Below are 21,860 nucleotides of genomic sequence, written 5' to 3' on the forward strand. Positions count from 1 at the left end.
TTCAATAATAAAATTGTTAGATTATTTAAATTATCTTAATATATAAGCATGGAAAAGTGACTATTTCTTTTTCATGTTACCCTGACAGACATTGTGTTTTAAAAAATGTATTGTTTGACCAGTCAATAGGAAACCTTAGCATTTGGTCTGAACTCATCTTATGTGATCTTTTATTAATGCACATTATACTGACTGAATTCAAGGACAGCAGGAAATAATTCAGATCTGAAAACCACAGCTGAAAAAAAAATAGAACCACGCTAACCTAAAGTATTTTAAAATTAATATAAGGTTTCTTCCTTGTTTGTTTTGCTATGAAGAATTAGATAAGGTGTTCCTTCAACAGAAGCATACTCATTACAAAAATGTTGTGGCATATGTGGGATACAGCCAAGCACCCAGGTGGCTAATCTCATTTTTAGAAGAAAGATACTGCTTTGTATGTTAATTGGTAAAAAAAAAAAAAAAATATTACATTTATGTTTTTATATGTATGGTCTTTATTTCTCCTCAATCAACAGAAAAAGTAGAAATTACTGCATGCAAATGTTCAATATTCATTTAATTTGCATGAAGGTGCTTGAACAATTTTTTTATTCTAACAAGCTCATTTTTCATGCGTTTTGTCTTTCATCCTAATCTAGCATCTGTCATTCCTTTTTGAAGTTATTATCGGCCCAATTCCCTCTTGGACATGGTTGCTGGGTGACCGGTATCTTAGCACCCACTTTGACAGGAACAGATGTGAATCTGATCAAGAGATTTCCCATGAGTACCTGAAATCACAAACAACTTTCGGGAAAAACAAACAGCCTTGCTGTCACCATCCCTCTCTCACCCTCCTTCCCACCCCTTCCCCCATCCCCCCCCAAAAGAGTACAAGGAAGTTGAGGCAGAGTTATCCAGCATTATTAAAACACATTATTATTTGGCAGGTGAGCTCCCCAAGTGTCTTTCTAGACATTTCTGCCTTCAAACAGTGACTCTCAGCTTTAAGTTTTAATAAACACCCTTTGAATACTTCCAAAGACGACGGTTCGTTTCTAAGGTCACCATCTTCTAAATGTTCTCACGTTGAACTTGTTTTGATCACATGAATGCTCTCATTTAAATCAATGGGATTACTCGTGTAAGCAAATTTCACATGCATACAAGCAGCCACCAGTTGTTTTATAACACCTAACTCATATTTTGATTACAAATAATGTTCTGTGATCACTCCTGCACTTGGTATTTGTGAAACTCCAGCTTATGAAAACTCTGCTAGCTATGCCATGTAGGTACCAATACCGACAATTTTTAAGAACCTGCATAATTTTATTCCTATAAAGCATTCGACTGAGATTCTAAACGCAACAGGACTCCTTACACAAACCAAAGTTTCCTTCCTGCTTGCAGGATTAAGATTTTTATGTGCAACCCAATTATCATATTGACTATATTCAATGCTCCACATGAGACACAGAAAAATATGAAAAAAACTGGGAATCACAGCTGTATGCTTCTGAAATAAACTTAGAACTACACAAAGCATTGGTGAGAATTTCCAGAAAGAGTGAAATTCTAAAAAAAAAAAAAAAAAAAAAGTCTAACAAACAATTTCATTCCCATCTAGCACCTCTGCCACAACAATCTCCGTACCAAAGCTTATTCTTGCTTGCTTTGGCAGGCACTACGCTAAACACAGTCTTCCTTAGCGAAGAGAAAGGAAACATTTGTGATACAAAGACTGAAAATTTGATCACACATATGTAAACTTATAAGGCTGCATGTAACAGTAACACTGGGTAAATTTGCTTTAACATGCTGTCAACCAGCCTTTCACTTCTGTCTCTTCACTATGCTACTCTTCAGCATGTTCCCAGCCCCATAGCCTCAGGGCTCTTGTCCCTACTGATACTACTAGGGTTAGCAACTGCTTCCAACCAAGAATCCTCTGTATTTGAAGTTTTCACAGTGCCTAATAAAATGGAGATTCTACGAAGAATTGGAAATTTTCATCTTCACTTTCTTCAGACTCCAGAGAGCTGTGTGAGGCGAAGAAAATAAACAGGAGGAGAGGAAATGGAAAGATAGAGTTTGGATCTTCAAAGATCTGAATTTGTTCCTTCATTCTGAGTTGTTGTTTTATGATCAAACAGATAACAAAGGAATTTTTTCCTCTCTAGTTTAGATGCAAAGAAATTTAAGACAAACCTTTCCATCACAATAAAGCAGTCATTGCCACTACAGCTGATCTTAAAGATTTCCCCTATTCGCAACCAAAATCAGAAAGCAGCCAAAACATTTTATTGGTAAGTCAAAAGCCTTAAACTAATCTGGTCTAAATTTATTCTGGATACAGTAATGTTAATGCATGTTCTACCCAACTTATGAACAACAGAATTACAAAGGAAAAGCTAAGCAAGTCAGTGCTTAAGAAAAATGTTTTAAGTCCCCGAATGCAACTGGACCTTGACCTTCCATTAAAAATCACTGGGGAACAAACCCATTCTCTGTGTGTTGGAAAAAATGCCCCCCTCTACCCACTCAGGATATCAGCATCACACAGTAGTCAAAACTGTTGATGGCACCAACAAAAACTGAATCTAAAAGCATAAGGCTGACTTAGGGAAAGACAGAAAGAGAACTTAGGGATCGTTGTGACCACTTATTTGAGGTGAATTAGAAAGGGACATTATGTACACATTTATAATAAATACATAATAGTGATAAGTAATCACCATTTAGAAGACTCACCCTTCACTTGTCCAGTCAAAGGAAGCACAAGCTATGAATAATGGGGCTATGATGATGCCTCAGAGAACAGTTTGGTTATCCAGACTGGCAAAATCAAGAATGGCTTATTACAAACTGTATGGAAAAATTCATTGGTGTGAAAAGCAAACAAACAGTGTAAATAACTTCTTATTTATTGTGATAACTCTGTTATTCCCACTCCTCACCTTCCAATCCTTTTTGCCCAAGCCAAAAATGTGACTACAAACTCAGGACTAGGTGACAGTGGGAGCAGTAATTCACACAAAAGCCTATTCTACCGCGTCCATATTAAAGAGCAGAACAGTCTACAGCCAGGGATCATCAGCTGAGCTGTTTAGCCATCTAAAGCGTTAAGATGGTGTATAAAGAGAAAAGTGATATACACTAGATGAGTAGTAACCAAATCTGTCACTCATCCACTAGAAATAGGTAGACTTACACAGGCACTGAATGCCAATTTCAGCACTAGAAATGTCTTTCAAGGATGGGAAGATTGCCTGAGAATAGGAAACAGTTTCCATGAGAAGGTGGAAGCCAAGCCTGGAAGGTTTGCAGAGCCTCTGTGGGATAGTAATTGCTGAGGCAAACTTAAGCGGAACAGAGCACTCAGTTTGTTAAATAAATCAAAATGCAAGCTATTCTAATTTTATGTAACCCCATAAGCGTAGTTCCAGATATTCAAATGAACTAAGGAACCCTTCCCCGTCCTTAGGGCCCACTGCTTCAACTTAGCTGGCATGCTCCTACACACCACACTGGCAGAAACACCTGGACACATCAAACACCATACCACCTCACCACAGAGTTGTCAGCACTCACCATGGAGTTTTTAGGTTTTCAGCTCAAAGCAAAGTACTGAAAGAGGAAAGCCATGGTAGCACCTACTCATTACTTTCTTTGATTCCAAGAGGAGGTCTGAACCCAGATTTTCCAAATTCTAAACTTTTAGTCTTACTGGGGGAAGAAGAAAGGTCATTTTGGCAGAAGGAAGAAAGGAGTCTCTGTGTCTTCTTGTAAACTCTTTCATTGGGTAACCCTTTTTGAACCTTGATCCACCATGTCCCATGTCCCAGGTGAGCAGCCTAACGTCCCATCAGCAGTCACTCTCTTCTCTATAGCCCATATAACATGCACCGACTATAGTCACTCCCTGCTCTATATTTGCATTTCACATGCAGGAAAACGAAGCCTAAGTTACTAAACCCAGAGGAGAGTTCATGGTTTGAGGATTTAGCCCATACCGAACAAATTCTATAATTTAAACTTTTTGCAGGTTAATTATATTGAGAAATCATTAGACATTTTAAAGAATTAGAACATTGAACTGTTAAATATTAGGCACATGACCCATACCTAATGTAAAGTAAGTTTCTAAAAATGTCCTCAGAAAAATTTAGTAGAAAAACAGGTGTAGGAGAGAATTCAAATGTGACCCATCAGGCCCCAGTATTTAGAAATGAATTGGGATCAGTTCATTCCTTTCCCATGGGGTAACTTGTATAAATGTAATTCTATGGTTTCATAAAACCAGGTCAAGCTTCTGTCCCTTGAGGTCGTTTGGCAATTTGAAGCATGGCAGCACTTTTTCCTGGCTACAAGTTCAAATCTGCATGCGTTCTGGATTTGTGAAACACAACAATTAGTCGAGCCGAAAAAGATAAGACCCATCCCGATTACAGCACACCTTCCTCACAGAAAACCACTTACAGGGGTGAAACACAATTTCACAAAACAGTATTTACGACAAGTTGGCTCTTTCATTTAAGCTGATGAAAATGCCTGCGTTTTTCACCTCTAACAAAATAAGTATTTTTCTTTCATCAGCTGGCACACCAATTAAAAAAGCAGATGACCTTATCACATAACAATGCCAGCAGTTGTAACTGACGACATCCTTCTCCTTTAATGTCAAAGTGTTTTACCCATATAATCATACTGTGGAATATCTGTGAATACACGTATGCTTCACAATGCATTTCATAGCTATTATTTTATCACCTCTCATGATATCACTGTATTATACTAATTTAAGTAAGAAAACACGTAAAGTAAGACTCAACGAGATAAAATCATAGAAGGGGGTCACCAGAAAAGATGAAATCTGTACTTTGCAGACCCACATCAGCGAAGGCTCAGCAGCAGAGAGCTAAAGGCCATGGAGGCTCCACTTCTTCAGGAACAACCTGAAATCACTGTGTTTAACATCATGTCCCATGTACTGTGTACCAGAGCCTGACTTTCACTGCAGTGAGGCAGGAATGACAATCTGACTCTGAGATGTTGCTCAGCTGAGCAACACAAATCCACCCGTACTGGACCATACTCCTTCTGGGGCTATCAAAGCTTCCTCAACCTGTGTAAAGGGTATATTGGCCAGCTCCACACAAACAACTTCTAATGCATGCCTCTAAGTCCATATGCCAGCCAAAGACCCAGAGGCACCAAGGACTGCCCCATCTCAGACCACAAGCAGACTGGTCCCTGCAGGAACCTCCACACCCTGAACAGCGAAATCTATTGAAAGTTTATTAATTCTTAGGCACATCCCACCTGCTGCACCTTGAGGCGGCCTCAAGCCAATCCAACAGCTGTGGCCGTACCCAAACATCTCCACTAAAAACCTCACCGGTGCTCTCTCCAGGAAACATTTTGACTCCTTCCTTGCACAATTTGCATGGCTGCTCCTGCAGCAGCTATATGCTGTTCAGTTAGTATTTCTAACACATTTTCCTCACAGTTTATGAAAAATTTATTTTATACATAGCTATACTTTAAACCATAAATTACTGTAGCAGGAGCTTTGTTTAGTACTTCTATCCTTATTTTATCATGATATTTCAGCAGCAAATTTTGAAGGGAATTGTTAGAATCATAAGCCATCTGCAACACCAAGTATTGTAAGACAAAATAATTTATTAGCAGTTCATATTTCTTTTTTAATCTGGCCTGTCAAAAGCTATGAGTACCAGCTTAAAAAAAAAAACAACAACAAACACCACCCAAAAACCCAAACAAAACAAAAAACCACCAAACCAACTGATCCTGCTCTGAATTAGAACAACATACAACAACATTTGCAACAGAATTGTGACATTAATCTTTAGTGGTAGATGCAGACATGGAGAAATAATGAAGTCCTGCAAATCATCTACATAGTAAGAACTGTTCTAACAAGCTAAGAAAATTTTTTTTTAAAAAAAAGAGAACATATGCTTTTTCATTTGTATCAGTCCTTATTATACACTTTATACCACCTGAGGCATTTTCCTTGCCCCTCCTTTTTTTTTTTTTTTTAGCTTGTAAGCAGAAATTTGAGGAAACAGAAAACAATTGGAAAATGGTTTCACTTCCTTCCCACCAAACTATCAGTGAGTATCAGAAATAAAATGTAAAAAGTGACAGCCATGGCACACATCTTGAAGTGCCCATTTCCTTTAAAAAGTGATAGGCTGCTTCTCTGCTACAGAAATTAATACAAAAATCCCCAGCAGGAGGTACAAAGCCACAGGTTATACCAAATTCTCATACTCATTCCTGCCAAGACGTTGTCCTGATTTCCTAGAGTTAATTAATAAGAAAGAACACAATACTCACAAAAACATTTAAAAATGCATAATGAATCTTATTTTATGCAACAAGTGTTAATTTACAGGACACTAAAGCAGCAGCATTTTTTCAATGCCTTCAAACTGTCCCTACTAATGCAAGAAAAGTATACAGTAAGCCAGCTTCCTACCAAAGATGTCAACTGATTCTTTTATAGCCCTTCCAAAAATATTTTGCAGATGCTTGGTTTAAAGATGTATGTAGGCTATTGATAGCAACAGGACTATTCACATTCTTAAAGTTAAGCATATGGTTTCAAACCACAGCATTTTTATTTTAATGTAAATAGCAAAGTCCTACAGGTGACCTTCTTCAACAAAGAAAGGTTTTTACAGCAGGCCAGGAGACTGGAAACAAATTATATGCTTCATGAAGACAGATAACGCTGGCATCCATTAAAACATGATATAAAACCAATTAAAATATTAAGTTTATATTTTTACTACATTTTGAGAAGTATCATTCAAAAATAATAGCTTCAGTAATGTTTTTTAAAGAATGCTCGAACTATTAATAAGCCCTGACTAGATTTATCACCAATAAAAATGTTATGCATTGCTTGTAGTTCTTAAAAATACAGTACCTATAACCTGAAAGCAGCTTTTTTCTGCCCCATACATAAAATCATGACCTAGCTCTTTATTAAAATAAAAATAATTAATTAGTAAGTATTAGGAAAACATGACATCAAAGTTACAAAAGATGTAATAGTAATAATATATATATATGTATTACCTGTTCCCTTTATAGTTTACTTTATGTAACTACTTTATTTTTGATCCCTTACAATTGTTTTGCGTAAGATGAAAAAGCAAACTGTTTCCCAAAAGTAAGATTTAAAAATAATTTCTATCATACAACAATTTGTAAATACAAGCATATTCTGAGACATGTCCTGAACATCAGCTTTTGATCCAAATGCAAAATACCCATTACCTGTTCTCAGTACAGTATAGCTAACAAGGGCTCTAACATGAATGGTATTCAGAGTTATGAACTTCAATCATGACATCGTAATGTTACAAATGTATTTTAGCTGTCAGCTATGCTAAAATGTCTGCAGCAGTCCCACATACTCCCTTTCTTCCCCTTCCTCCCCAGCCCCATCCAATTCTGGTATGTAGCTCTGTTACTTTTGTTAGCCAGGTAAGCTGTCTGCACACCTATGTATGGCCCTCTCAGTTAGTCATACAATCTAAGGGGAAAACTAAACATAAAAAAGGCATGTCTTAATAGTTAACACGTTTGGGTGGTTTTTTTCCAGTATTTTTAGTATCCCACAAAAGTATAATGTGCATGAGAAAACTAGCCTGAAAGTTTTACTTGAACCCAAGCTTGTTTTGGATCAAAAGGAATTTAGGCAGAATTTAGCCATTTGGCTAATCAGGAGAATAATTCTATAAATACTAAGAATGAATAAAATTTCAAGATCAAAACACCCTCTTATTTTAATGGAAAAAAGAACATCCAGTTATTGTGGTGAGGTGCACTGGAAAATTTTAATTGACCTGCTGCACTGCTTCTGGACTATAGCTAATGTCAGCCTTCCAATGGACATAAAACCCCACTGTTTAGTATTTGCAACAAAAATATTATTTATTTTTTTCATACTGAAATAACTTTCTTCTTCACGAGGAAGCTGCAAAATATATGGGATGCAAAGAAAATATCTACAGTAAATTAGTTTTGGAGGCAACAGGGTACCTTTAAACAGAATAATGAACAGAAAGTTACGCAGGTGTTACCCATACCAGCGTTCTCAGGGGTGCATGACAAAACCTTTAGACTGTTTTATTACATCAAAAGCATAATATTAAGAATATTAAAAAAATAGGTTTATACTGGTTTAGAAAGTTTCTCTTTATTCCTAATACACTGTTCGGCTACACGCAATTTATGACATCTTTTGATACAATTCTGCAAATTGTATTGTATATATTCATACCCCTGCCACAGGAGGATATTGACTCTAAATGTAATTATCACAAAACATTGTCTAAAGCACTGTGAACTGAAATATATTTTGTAATCTATTTCCTCAACCACAACTCATGCAAGCACTTCCATGAATTTTGGTGAATGTATCGTGAACTGCCGCTCAGGGTCCTTTCAGTCCAATATCCCATCTCCAAAACTGACCTATGGAAATTCACAGAAAAATGCAAGTACTCAGTATTTACAAAGTTATCCTTCCCCAGTGTAGTTTCCCAGCTCATCACTATCACTGATTTAGAGTAAAGAACTACAAATTGGGAAGTAACTGTATGGTCAAAAGCTGATCCTTCCTCCTATAAAATTCAGTGATAGCGTTTTTCTACTTTATGCTATGGAAAAGATACTACCACCCTTTTTATTTTTCTTCCCTTAAAAAAAAAAAAAAAAGAAGTTTTAAACAGTTCACAGTTATTCACAGTTAAAGCTAAAATTCCATATTTAAGAGATTACATTTCAATATTCTGCAATGCTTATGAAATGAAACATCAGGACCTGTTAGGAGATGCCCCTGGCTGAGCACCGCATCATAGAAATAAGCAAAACATAATGGGTTAAGGGTAAAGTTACTCAAAGCAACCTGGAATTTATCAAGTCACAGACATACCTTGATACTAAATATGAAGATTTTTTGTTTATGTTTCAGGATTTTTGAAAATAATTTAAATGATGATGGAAAAGAAAAATTCTTCCTTAATGCATGCTGGAGAAATTATCTATATATGAATTAACTCTCTGGATCATAATAGCTTTTTGCAGATGACTCTTCAGCTCTATCATTTAAATACTTATTTAGGCAACTAAAAATTTACTGTCAATTCATATTATGTCAGTCCACATTATGGCGCTGTTACAGTATGCACATTTAAAGAGTATTGAAAAAATTACTGTTCATGTGCAGCATATAATTTGCAAAAGGTTAATAACTAGTTTAAAACAATGAATGGAATTAACTCATAATGCAAAGCAGATGCCCCAAACGTTATTTTTTAAACAAAACATATTTAACTTATAAAAGAACAAAGAAGATCTAAATCCAGTCCTGTTGCTTAAAAACAGACAGGCATTGTGGTTGTTTCAGACTCTTGGTTCGCTGGCTCATACAATTTTGATAAAACTCCGTAGTTTCTGACTACTCCCTCTGCTATCCTGCAGCCAGGAATTAATTTTTACCGCTAAACTTGTAAAGCTCCTCCATGAAGAGGCAATACTGGCAACACTGAAAGAGATTTACCTGTATCAGACCAGCAGGGATTGCAGTAATAATTTAATGTATCTACGATAATAGTTCAAAAGAAAAATACTGAAATTCAATCCAGTGTATGACAATTCTCTGTTTCGTATGCAATTCACTTTAGATGATGAATTGCAGAGATAGGCAAAAACAGCCGTCTGGAACGATCTAGTAACAGGAGAAAACAGAAGAAATACTCAATGGCAGTCAAACAAAACTAGCATTTCCAACAAACATTCCGAACACACTCCAGATTCCAAAACATTAAGCAGGCAAGTAGAGTAAATAAGATGACTTTAAGTGCATTTTGGTTTGCTGTGCTGAGAAGCAGTGGAGACAAATGCCCATGTGGGAACGGCAGCCCCCCAGGTGCCAGCCCTAGGGGGCACGCTGTGGGGCGCGCTCCCAGCATCCCAGGTAGGACCAGTAGCCTCAGGCACCATGCCTCCAGCTGCAGAAAGAGAGTGGAGGCCCAAGACTGAACCAAGCATTTGAACACAGATAGTAATAGTTTGTGGAAATAACAAAGCTATTCGCTGTGCTTTCCCACAGTCCATTCTGGTAAGTTGATACAAAACTGACAACAAAAGTGTGCAGTTTTATATAAACTACAGCTACTGGTGAAACGTTTTTAAAAAAAAAAAAAAAAGAAAAAACGCACAACAAAACCCATAAAACTTTACCAATAGTCATAGCTATAAGATAAAGGAGGAGTAAATCAAATGGAACACTTCAGGAAAATCACATGAAGTAATCAAGGAAAAAAACGTCCCTCTGCCCACCACTAGCAGCCCCTCACATCCCTGCAGAGGAACAGCACCGGCAGCGTTGCACAACAGGCAACGAACGCTCACTGGGGAGAAGTGTTCCCTTCCTCAAGTATCAGATACTGGGCTGATGCCAGGGACTAAGCATCAGATTAAAGGGATAAATTCTCTGTTCTGTTGTAATAAGCATGGCCCAAAGATCTCAGCTTCTAACTTGTAATATCTACCAATAAATAAATAACCATAAGATGGATATTAAAGTTCTGTTATTGTGAGCAGCTGGAGTCTTTCAGGTTTTTTTTAAGTCTGAGGAAGCCACCTCCAAACCTTTCACTCCTTTATAGTTACTACAATTTATCCTCTGGCCTTCCAGAAGTCGTCTTTGCTTGTAAAACCTACCATATTTCTGCTGATTATATTTTAGTAATCTGTGGCAAGAAGGAAGGTCATCAATATAAACTGCAGATACTACGTATTTGACATTCCTTCCAGCTGCACTTGCTGACCTGTTCATTTAAAATACCTATGATCTGTACTAACCTATCTGGGTGAGATACTCCTTTAATTAATACAAACGGGGAAAAACTATGCAAGCGTGCAGTATTCAGTAAACAAGCACATGCTAGGTCCACATAATTTGAGAGAAGCAGAAGCTAGCAAAGAGAGACTGAGTAACTGCCGTGTAAGACAGGCTTTGAAGAGAATTGTTTCATGTTCAGCATCTTTCCCCTTTATACTCAAAAATCAATTAGGTTGTTTTCCAAAATTTGTAAATAGCTTCCAAACAGTGCAAATAATTCCCTGCTTTAAGTATGAATGTCAGCGAACTCATTCAAAATCATCTTCAAATGTCAGAAAAGATTAACATATCCCGGCCACAGGAGGGAGGTCAGAAGAAGGCACACGCTTTTAGTCTTTACTCGGGTGGACACGATCCAAAGCCAACCTAAGTCTATGGGAAAACTCCACGAAGGAACCCAGCATGGTAACATTTCACGACAAGTGCTCAAAACACAAGAGACCAGAAACAATCTGTGATCAATAGCTTCCAGGTCATTAATCCCAGGCAGGTGACATCCAGTGCGCCGTTCGGTACTCTCTTTCACGCACACATTCAAGAAAACTGACTCGACTGGCATCTAGTAGCTTTAAATATTTTCCATGTTTTGCCTTTATCCTCCCCGTTTGTTTGGCACATGGCTTTCTAACATCCCATTAATGTCAAACCGTTTAATCGGAATGTAAGCTAAATGCACAGTTTGCTATTTCCTGGATTTCTGTTTGGCGACCAGTGCTTTTTATGAGGAAAATAAAAGCAAAGGTCAGTATGACCAGAAAAGAAAAGTCATCTTCCATAACGGAAGCTTATTTTTCCAGTGAACTGATACAGAAGCCTAATTTAGAAAAAGGTCCTTTAGTATCATGTTATTATTAGTAGTATCACAAATAAACACAAAAACCAATTCACTTTACAGACCTCCACATTAAGCATTCAATAGAAAATCCCTTGGTGTTTTATTGATTTTTGTTTTATTGATTTTTTAAATAGCAATATCACAGTTAAAATGTATCATTTTAGTGAAACACCTCTAAAAGTTTTCCATCACGAAATAAGTTATTACAAATTATTTCCACAGCAACTGGCAACTAACGATTCAATCCATTTAAAGAACAACAAAGTAATGGCTTTATTTGGATGCCTTTTTTGATTAAATAACGTATTAACCTTGATGAAGCTTTCCAAAAAGGGATTAGTGTATTCGAGTGCATCAGCTGATTATGAGACAAATATAACGGTGATAAGATGCTGGTTCAAATTTTCTGAATCTGATGAGTATAACAATTTAGCCGCTAGGATGGAGTTGGCTCTTAGAGCTTCTATCCCAACAGTAAGTGTCCACCCAGATACAAAAGACATCACCCGGCTAAAGTATGCAGTAACTGAGAGTCTGGAAAGGTCACTTAAATCACTGAACTGGGGAGAATAAAATATCCTGCGTAATTACTGTAACGTCAGAAATAATTAAAAATAATTAATCTGTAAGGAAAGGAGAATCACAGTGAAATGTATTGGAGGGGAAACCCAGAAAGTAAATACAGATTTATCTTCTGATGGTATCATCCATTTTGACCAAAACTCACTGACCCACTTTGCTTTATTTGTCTATACTGTAATGATACATTTTGCATACCTATTGTATATCCTTTCCATTAAGTTATTTGCTTAATGGATGTATAAATAAGTCTACTGCAATTACACTTTTTAAGGGTCAAATCCTATCCACTTCTGAACCCACAACTGTAATTTCTACTACGCCAGATGATAACACAGCAGACCTCAGAAACAGCTGAAACCCGGCCGATTCGGTGGTGTTTACGTGATCAACCCATGTTACAAACAGGCTGCCAAACCCTTCTATATCCCTGCAAAGTCCAGGAACCAGTGACCCCATACCCCCCGCCCCAAAAAAAAAAAAAAAAAAGTTTCTGTATTTTTTAATTTCACGTGTTAAAATTACAGTGACCGTGGCAAAAGAAAACTTCCATTAGTTTATTTTAAGGACCAAATCTTGGCACTCGTGCAGTTGTTACATGCCACGCAAAAAAAAAAAACAAACAAAACAAAAAACAAACCACAAAAAAACCCAAAAAAAACAACCAACACCCCAATCGTCTAAGAGCAGCTATTAATATTCATGTTGATTCCACATGAAACAACAGCAGTTACCCGAGCAGCTACAGTTATGTCAGCGCCTGGAAGTTATTCCAGGCTGTTTTGTCCTGCTACCCTGAATATTCAGGAACTTCAACAATCCATCGAGCAACAGCCACCGCAGAGTAAGTGCCGTGCTTCGCCCCGCTCTAGGCTGGCGAGCCCCATCTGCCCCCCGCCGCCTCGGGCAGGGGGGACGGAGGGGATGTCACAGCCCCCGCCACCAGGGCAGGGCACGGCACGGCCCCGCGCGGGGTTAGCTGCCCACGTGTTGGCGGTTGCTGCACCTTGAAATCTGACAACAGGAAAGTGAAAGGAGCCCGCTCTGTTTATTTGCGTACACTGAAAGTATCGTCGGGACTTTGCCCGCGCCCTCCTCCTCGGCGAGCCCTCGCTCCGTGTGGTGCTCCCACCGCCCCTCCAGCGCGGCAGAGCCGGAGCCCCCCGCCCCAGGCCGGGGGAGCCCCCGGGAACTGGAGGCGCTTCCGACCGCTCTGATCTCGGGGTCACGGCTGTTATGCGATCCCTTCTCCTTATCAAGCAGCTTCAGCCCTGTAACCTACAGATTGAGAGATAACAGCCCCACATTTTCGCCCTCGGTTGCAAAGCCGGCTGCTACCGCAGCAGGAATTTCCTCTTTTGCCCGCTCCTTCTCCTCCGCACCCCGCCCCCCCCCAAACACCCCTCCCCGGCTGTGCCAGGTTTGGGGCCTCACCTCTCCTCCGCTGACCCCCCGACCCGCGGATGCACGGCAGGGCAGCGCGGCGGTACCCGGAGCGCTGCCCTCCCGCCCCCGGCGCCATCCCCGCCACCGCGCCCGCGCAGAATAGCGCGGTAACCGGATTCAGCCTTGGCCAGATACCATCCCCGCTCCCGCTGCCACCGTCGCCCTCTCCGCGGCTGGCGGGGGCCGGGAGCCGCTCGCACCTGCTCCACGGGGACCCCCCCCCCCACGCCCACCCCGCCCCGGAGGGAGCAGGCCAGCCCGGCCGCCGGGCACCCCTCCCCGCTACCCCAAAGCGGCCGCAGCCGCCGCCGCCACCACCTCCTCCTCACGGTCTTCCCGCCCTCCCTCCACCCCACCCCCCCGCCCCGTTCGCCATGTGGCAACTGCCTCATAGACCTATACAAAAAGTGCACGTGCCCCTTCGGATATATGACAGCAGCTGATGGCCAAGTGGCTTCCACCCACCCCGGCCAGGCCCTCCGCCCGGCAGGCGGCCCGGCGCCCCATCCCAGTCACACGAAACCCGAGTGCCTGTGTGTCGCTGCCCCCCCCCACCCCCGCCTGGACCGCTCCCCGCCCACTCCTGTGCACCCTTCGGGCAGCTTTTTCTCAGGGCCGCTCGTTTCAAAGACACGTCCAGGGATAAACTTGAGGAGGGGGGTCGGTCAGAAAGCACTTTTTGGCCCCGCCACCCTCTCCGCGGCCCCGCCGGCCCTCCGCTCCCCGCGGCAGTCCCGAGCCCCCGGCACGCCTCGGCCGGGGGGAGGGAAGGGGGCAATGACAGGGCGATACTTGCAGGGCGCAGAGGGAGGGGGGGCAGAAGCACCCTCTCTCCTCCCTCTCTCCCTCCGTCCCGCCGAGGAGCGGCGCAGCCGGCTGCGGAGGAGGCCGGCTGGGTGCCGGGACAGCGAGGGAGAGAAAGGGGGCGAACGCACGCGGCTGCAGGCCGCCCCCCCCCCCCCCCCCCCCCCCCCCCCCGGCCCGCGCGGTGGCAGCGGGAAGCGGCGCAGCGTCCGCCCGGGCCGCACCGCGCGGGGGTGGGACGGGGGCGGCGGCGGCGGGGGTGTCCCGCGGGGTGTGCGTGTGCCTTGCGGCGGTTACCTGGCGTTGGTGCAGTCGTTGTAGAGGGTCTCGAAATCCTTCCTGGAGATGAGTTTGCAGCGGTTGACCCCGGGCTGGATGGCCCCCAGCCCCCTCAGGATGCGGACCTGCTCCACGTTGCAGACGACGGGCGTGATCTCCAGCCGCTTCAGCTTGGTGTAGACCGTGTGCAAGCCCCCCACCAAGTGCTTCAGGAAGAGGTCGAACGCCTGGGGCAGGCAGATGAGCTCGCAGCCCTCCACGGTGAAGGAGGCCACTTTGGCCCCCCTCAGATCCACCATCTTGCACTCGTTATTCTGGGGGGTGTTCTCCACCGGGGACGGGGTCGAGTACACGGGCTTGCCGGGCAGGCTGCCGGCCGCGCTGGCCGCGCTGGCATTGGGAGTGGAGGTGCCGCCGCCGCTGCTGCTGCCGCCGCCGCCGCTGCTGCCGCCGCCGCCGCCGCCGGTGCCCAGGCTGGGGCTGCCGCCGCCGCCGCTGCCGTTACCGCCGCCGCCGCTGGTGGTGGAGGTGACTGTGGCCGCCGCTGCCGCCGCCGCCGCCGCCGCCGCGATGGGCTCCGGCCGGAATAGGTTTGTCCCCGAAGCGGCCGGCGGGGGAGCGATGGACGGAGACGGAGAGGAGGTGGCCGACGAGGAGGTGGCCGACGAGGAGGTGGTGGTGGTGGTGGTGCAGGCGGCAGAAGTTGAGACCGGAGGCTGAGGGGGGACCAGCTGGGTCGGAGGGATCAAAGCAGCCGGTACGGCCATGGTCACATATACGGCGGAGGGGGCAGGGGGAGGGGGGAAAGTTCCCACACACACACGCAGGGGAAAGGGGAAAATTTAAAAAAAAAAAAAAAAAAAAGAAGATTAAAAAAATAAAAAAGGAGGAAAGGAGAGAAGGGAGGAGGGGGGAGAAGAAGGGGGGGGATAACCCCGGATCAGGTGCTGCGGCGAGCGAGAGAGCAGGGGGCAGAGTGAGAGAGAGAACGCACAAAGTGTCCCGCAAGTGGGGACGGAGGAGGAGGAGGAGGAGGAGAAGTCCGCTCCGGGCGGCGGGGCTGGGGCCGAGGGGAGGGGGGAGGGCAGTTTCTTTTTGTGGTCCTTGCTCTAGCACCACGTTAAAGACGAAGGTGAAAAGGAGGAGGTTTGAAGGACTTCGGTTCTCTCTGGCAAGTACATTGATCAAAGATTGAGAGGGGAATGACAGAGAGAAAATGAGCTGGGAAGTGCTGGCTGCCGCCGCCGCTCGCTGGACGAGTTGTTGTTGTCACACGGTGCGGAGGGGAGGAGCTCCGGCAACTTGAAATACCCTTTGAAGCAGCAAAAGGCTCACTCACTAGTATTAACCCAAATTATCCAACCAGGAACCCGGAGCAGGAAAACAGAGAGAGGGAGAGAAGTCTCCCCCCGCCCCCCCTCCTTTCAGGAACCGTTAGATTACATGTTTCATATTTCACCCCACCAGAGACGAGATGTAATTTTCCCAGCCCTTTTCTGCAGTCGCTTGTCAACACAGTTTGTGAGGAAACACGAGCGTCTCCAGCGCTCCCCCGAAGCCGGCCGGGAGCGGGGAACCGGGGGTGCGGGGCGGGCGCTGGCCGCGCACCTTGCCGGGGCCGGGCCGGGGCCGGGGCGCCCGCGGACAAAAGCAGAAACCTCCGGACGGGTCTGTTGCTCTCGCTGTTGTTCTCCCGGAACCACAGACGCTCCTCCCGGCGGGGTGGAAGCTGCTGCCGAGGGGTCCGGGGACAGCGCCGAGGCCCCTTTGTTGCGCGGGCAGCGGCGGCTGCGCGGGGCGCGCAAGGGCAGCCCCACGCGGCAGCGCTCGCGGAGACCTTCCTGACGGCGGCCACGGATCGAGGGGGACGGGGCGCCGCGGGTCACGCCGTCGGGAAACCGCATCGAGGGGGGGGCCGCGGCGGCCCCGAACTAACTTGGGGGGGGGGGGGGGAGGGGGAGTGTGGGGACCGCCCGGCCCGCGCAGGCACCGCCGCGCAACAGGTGTCGGCGTCGCGCAGAACCCCCACGGCGGCGTCCCGGGGCAGGTAGCGCGGAAAGTCAGCTGCTGCGTGTGCCCACGCATGCGCAGTGGCGCGGGCGGCAGGACGCGCCGCGTCTGGCGTGGCCGGGCCCCGTGCGCCGCGTGCTACCTGCCCGCCGCCGAAGTTGGGGAGGGAGTTCTAACGCGTGTTTAGCGGCTCGGCTGCGTGGGGTGTTAGGGTCGGTCGGGAGAGCCCGGGGCTTGCTTCTGCTTCCCTCGAGGGCACTTCGCTTTTTTAAAAGGTTAAAGAAATGGGCAGCCTTTACAGACGGGGGGGGGGGGGGGGGGGGGGGGGGGGGGCGGTCGTGCAAAAACAAGGTTCGGTGTGTACGTGGTGCTTCCCGTGTTAAAAATACACGTTTTGTACTTCGTGAATTGCGATGCATGTATGTGCGCCCTTTTTAAATGTATACAATTATGTGAGATATGACTCATGGGATGACACATCTACAGAGGAGATAATCCCAGCTGTAGTAATTCAATGCAGGGGAATTTCCACATTATTAGATACAAACTACTTTTATATGATCTACTTGCTTATTGTACTTTTAAATTCAAGCTACAAGAATTTGTGTTCCGATACCAGTAAACATGTCATTTGCTAGCAAAATTTTTGCTGTCCTGCACTAAAATCTTAAGAATAGGCTGATGGCACCGAGAAAATACAAAGGGTCATGTTGTTTTGAAGTCTGGTGTACCCACAACTGTGCAGAACACTTTTTCAAGCCGTTTATAGGTGCTTTGCAGAACGTTTATCTGGAAGAACTTGTACAACCTGAGTTCCACGGGTGGGATCTAGCATTGCATAGAACTTGTAATTTAAAAATGTAAACGCACTGCATCTTTCTTCTTCAGTTGTTGAAAACCAGCTCTGTCCATATTTTCTTTGCCTCAACTATCCTTTCATTTTCTCTTACACCTTGTGACGACAGAACAGGTCCTTGAGAAGATCAGGACAGAGCCAGACATGCGTGATATTGCCTCTTGGAGATCTGAGTGAATTCTGAATTAAGAAATCTACCATTTCATTTTTTTTCTCTGCTTTCCCTACAACACGATGCACACCAGCCCTTCTGCTTTTCTTCTTGCTGTGTGCCCTCACGGATATATAATCCTCATGGTTCAAAACCATATAAAGAAAATGTAGTTTGAAAGGGTTTACTACCACAGATTTGGGTTAACCTTGATCATTTCAGTGCAACAATGGGATTAGAAACCTAGAAAGAGGTTTATGAAAAGGTTCAAGGCTCCTCAAGGCTTCTGGCTTGGTAAGTGTTTCTAATGATTATGGAGAGCGACTGGATTTATTTTAATTCGCTCACATAAACACCAACAAATCCAGAGGTTGCTCTTTGTAAACTTTTTTAGATTTCATTTCTCTTACTCACTGACCCTTTCATGTAATGATATTGTTGGGTGTTTTCTTTTTTTCTCCCTGAGTTGATATCAGCAAAACTCAAATTACTGTAACTGATATTTGAAAATTCTCCCTGTGTCAAGTGAAGACTTATGGTGCTGAAATCAATAAGACTGTTTAAAATTCAAAGACCTGCAAATCGTTCTGTTTGTCCTTTGATAGGGCCTGGGCTGATTAAAATGCGACCAAGAAAGCTTAATTGCTGCACTAATTAAGAAGTCTTTAATTTCTTTCCTGGAATATTGTTTGAAGCAGGGTTTCTGTTCTGCTCATGTTCAGGGCAGGTATTCTTTCTGTTTCTCTGCTTCTCTCTTTTTTTTTTTTTTTTTTTACTATTTTGTATATTAAAATGTGCGTTAAAGCAGTGAGAAGTATTGACAGTGATTGTAATTGCACTAAAAAAAGTCTGATACAGAGTCCACTATTTCACTAAATTATAATTTTGAGGGCAGCTGTAAAGGGTAAAATGCAATTAGAAAATGCATTGTAGCTGTTGCATTTTAAGGAATCTGAATACCTGACTGACAGGAGATAGGATAGTAAATCAGCTCCCTCCCCCTTCTTCAGTTATTATTTATAATTAAATATTTAAATTAATTAAGGAAAAAAGGCAACGAGGAAAAAGTATTTATCTTCTGAATGTATGTGAAGGAATGGACCAAGGGGAGGGGACACATACTGAAGATAGGCACCTGGTAAGGATGAGTAGTGTATTACCATGTTAAGTTCATCCACAATATTTTTTCCTGCATTCCTTTTGAATTTATTTTCCTGAGAAATTCCTTTCTGTCTTGTATTTTGTCATATCCTTGTCTAGTGACCTATTTTGTTCACCGGTTTCTGAAGAGAAGGAACTAAACGATTTCAACAAAGCTTTCTGTGTGATCAATAGAGTAATGTTTCAGGTTTAATCATGCTGCATTATAACTCTTGCAAACGACTGCTGAGCAGAAGATTCTAAGAAAGGAGCAAGTACTGGCAAAGGGAAGGTAAGTTGTTTTGCTTTTAATCTCCAGGGTCTCGAGCAGCAATACTCCTTTCAGGAGCTATCTGTTATTTAGAGGGAAGACTGAGAAAGGGGGAGGGACCTCATACCGAATCCCCCCTGCATCGCTCAGCAAAATAGGCTCATAGAAATGTAAGTCTGTGAGTTGGGATCCTTTATTTCCCCCTTCCACCAGGTATTTACTAAACATTGAAAACACAATGAATACAGTTGAGGTTGTTGTGAAGTGTTGTACCAGTAATAAGAAATTGGATACTGCAGTGCTGTTTTTCTAATTGTTGCATTATAGTCAAACTAGCACAGACCTTGTCCAATACAAATACAAACTGGATTCCTTTCAGTGACAGGACAAGTAGATAACATGCTTAATAGATACAAAGGGAGATTTACCATTCCAAGCACGATGTCACGCTAATTATGTTTACTCTAATTGAAAGCAAGGTTTTGGGGAACCTGAAATCACTCACAGGATATTTTTAATAACTGAATAATAATAAAGTGTAGCAAACGTTGATCACAAACCTTTTGGTCTTTCAAAAATCTATTGGAAAATTAAATGAAAAGTGGAGTTTGGTACAAACAATGCCCCAGGGCAAAAAACAACTAACACTAGATTTTCCAGTCCAGCCATAACACAAATCAATTTGAGCACACTTCTATGGCCAGACTGCCAGATTGTTATGACTGCTAATTCACTCAATCAAACAGTGCATTAGCACACCCGGCACAAACAGCTTTAACAATAGCATACACTTCTGAACAGTCCACCATATATCATAAAAAGTCCAGAATACATGGCAAGATTGCTTTCCCGTTCTGTTTACTGCAATTTGTGTTTACGTATGGTGCCTGCTTAACAAAAACGTGGTGGGAGAATGGAAGGGAAGAAACTTCAAGAGCCATTAAAAAAAAACTTTCCAAGTCTTTGAAAACGAGAACCTGAGAGCAAATTATCACCTCGGCTGATTGTTTAACGTGCATCTCTCAGCTGGAGAGCTGAAAGCAGTGGGTGCACATCCCCAGCACGAGGCTGGAAGGGGACTGTTGCGGGCTTGGCAGCTCGCACCCGCCCTGCCGAACCCACTCGCTCCAGCGCCGGGGCATCCTGTGCCGGCTTTGCCCCCGCGAGCGATCTCCCCGGCTCCGAGGTGTTCAGCGCCCGAGTACAAGGGCAGGATTTAGCCCCAGAGGGGTATGCGTCGATTCTTCCCCCTTCACCCCCTCGAGTAACGGGTGTTCCCACCGGTGATGCTAACTGGTGCTGTGACCTCGGGCGCGCTGTACGGGGAGCTGCAATAACCGACGGCTTGGGAACCCTCGCATCCCTTCCCTCCCTCTTCCCCTGCATCCGACACACACGCACACACAAACACACGTACGCACCCACACCCACGCACAAGCGCATCTATGCAAATTGCAAATACCAAACGCCAATTAAGCTACTTGCTCATTTACAATTTTTTTTCCCCCTTACGTCGCTGTTCTGACTTCAGGAAATATGTCTCGAAGTCAGTAACGAAGATCATCCTTATGTTGATTTGAGCCTGTTGGTCACGTTGCAGCTCCCGCAGCCAAATGGAGAAGCGGGTCGGGTTCCCTTCTCGGGCTGCCTCGGGACGGATGGAGCAGGTGACTGGGCACTGCCTGCTGACATCCACCTGGCAACTGACAGCCGAGAGAGAAAGCTGCTACGACAAGGAAATTATAAGCAACTTCCCTGCGTGAATTAAATGAGGACTGAAATAGACGGGGAGCCCTCCGTGATGTTTAAAGTTATACTTGGGCTCTCATTAGAGGTCCTCAGTCCAACGTGTTAATTCACCTACCAACAGGTAGGAAAAGTCGCTCAGAGCAATAATTAGGAAGTACAAAGCCCCTGCCATTAAATTATGTTAAAGCGGTGATCTAATCTGAGATGCCCTTTCCCGTGCTGCCCCCTAACCCCCCGCCCCCTCCCCTTACAGAATTAGTTCACCCAGCCACTCCACCCCCAGCTCCCAACCCAGACTAATCGAAATACAGACGCTGGAGAGCCGGCCCGATTTTTAAATGTTCCCGGTTTTCCAGTGCGCGCCCCGATCTTTGCCGGTGGCAGGGGACCGCTTTTCCTGCCCCGCGCCCGGAGCCGCGGGGGACGGCGGCATCCCCCCCTCCCCGCTCCCCCCCCTCCCTCCCGCCGCGGTCCCGGCTGCGGGGCTCGGTGCCGCCGCCCGCGGGGCGGGAGAGGGAGGGGGCGGCAGCCGCGGATCGGGCCCCCGCGGCCGGCGGGGCGGAGGGCTGCGGCTTGAGCGCTAATTGTTTCCCTTAATAATAATAGTAATAAAAAAGCACACTGGGTTCTTTTTTTTATATGAGCTGACAGCCTGCGAGACGCAGCCTTTTCCTCCTCGAGTCACTTAAGTGAATGAGAAACACTGGAGTGGGGGGGGTTGCCTTTATTATGCCCATATTTCATAAAAGCAGACAAACATTTCTAGTTGTTCTTTGATGGGGGGGAGGGGGGACACGACGA

General features: G+C 44.4%; 1 protein-coding gene across 6 annotated transcripts in view; it reads right to left on the minus strand.

Moving 5' to 3' along the window:
- DACH1 (dachshund family transcription factor 1) overlaps positions 1 to 15,685 on the minus strand; it is a 369,897-nt gene extending 354,212 nt beyond the window's left edge. For all 6 annotated transcript variants that reach the window (XM_056328962.1, XM_056328961.1, XM_056328959.1 and 3 more), the window contains exon 1: positions 14,901 to 15,685. In XM_056328962.1, coding sequence (XP_056184937.1) covers positions 14,901 to 15,649 — 749 coding nt within the window. In that variant the 5' untranslated portion in view covers positions 15,650 to 15,685. The remainder of the gene's footprint in view (positions 1 to 14,900) is intronic.
- Between the last annotated feature and the right edge of the window lie 6,175 nt (positions 15,686 to 21,860).

The sequence above is a fragment of the Falco biarmicus genome, chromosome 2 (genome assembly GCF_023638135.1).
Source record: "Falco biarmicus isolate bFalBia1 chromosome 2, bFalBia1.pri, whole genome shotgun sequence".
In the NCBI taxonomy this organism is placed as follows: Eukaryota; Metazoa; Chordata; class Aves; order Falconiformes; family Falconidae; genus Falco; species Falco biarmicus.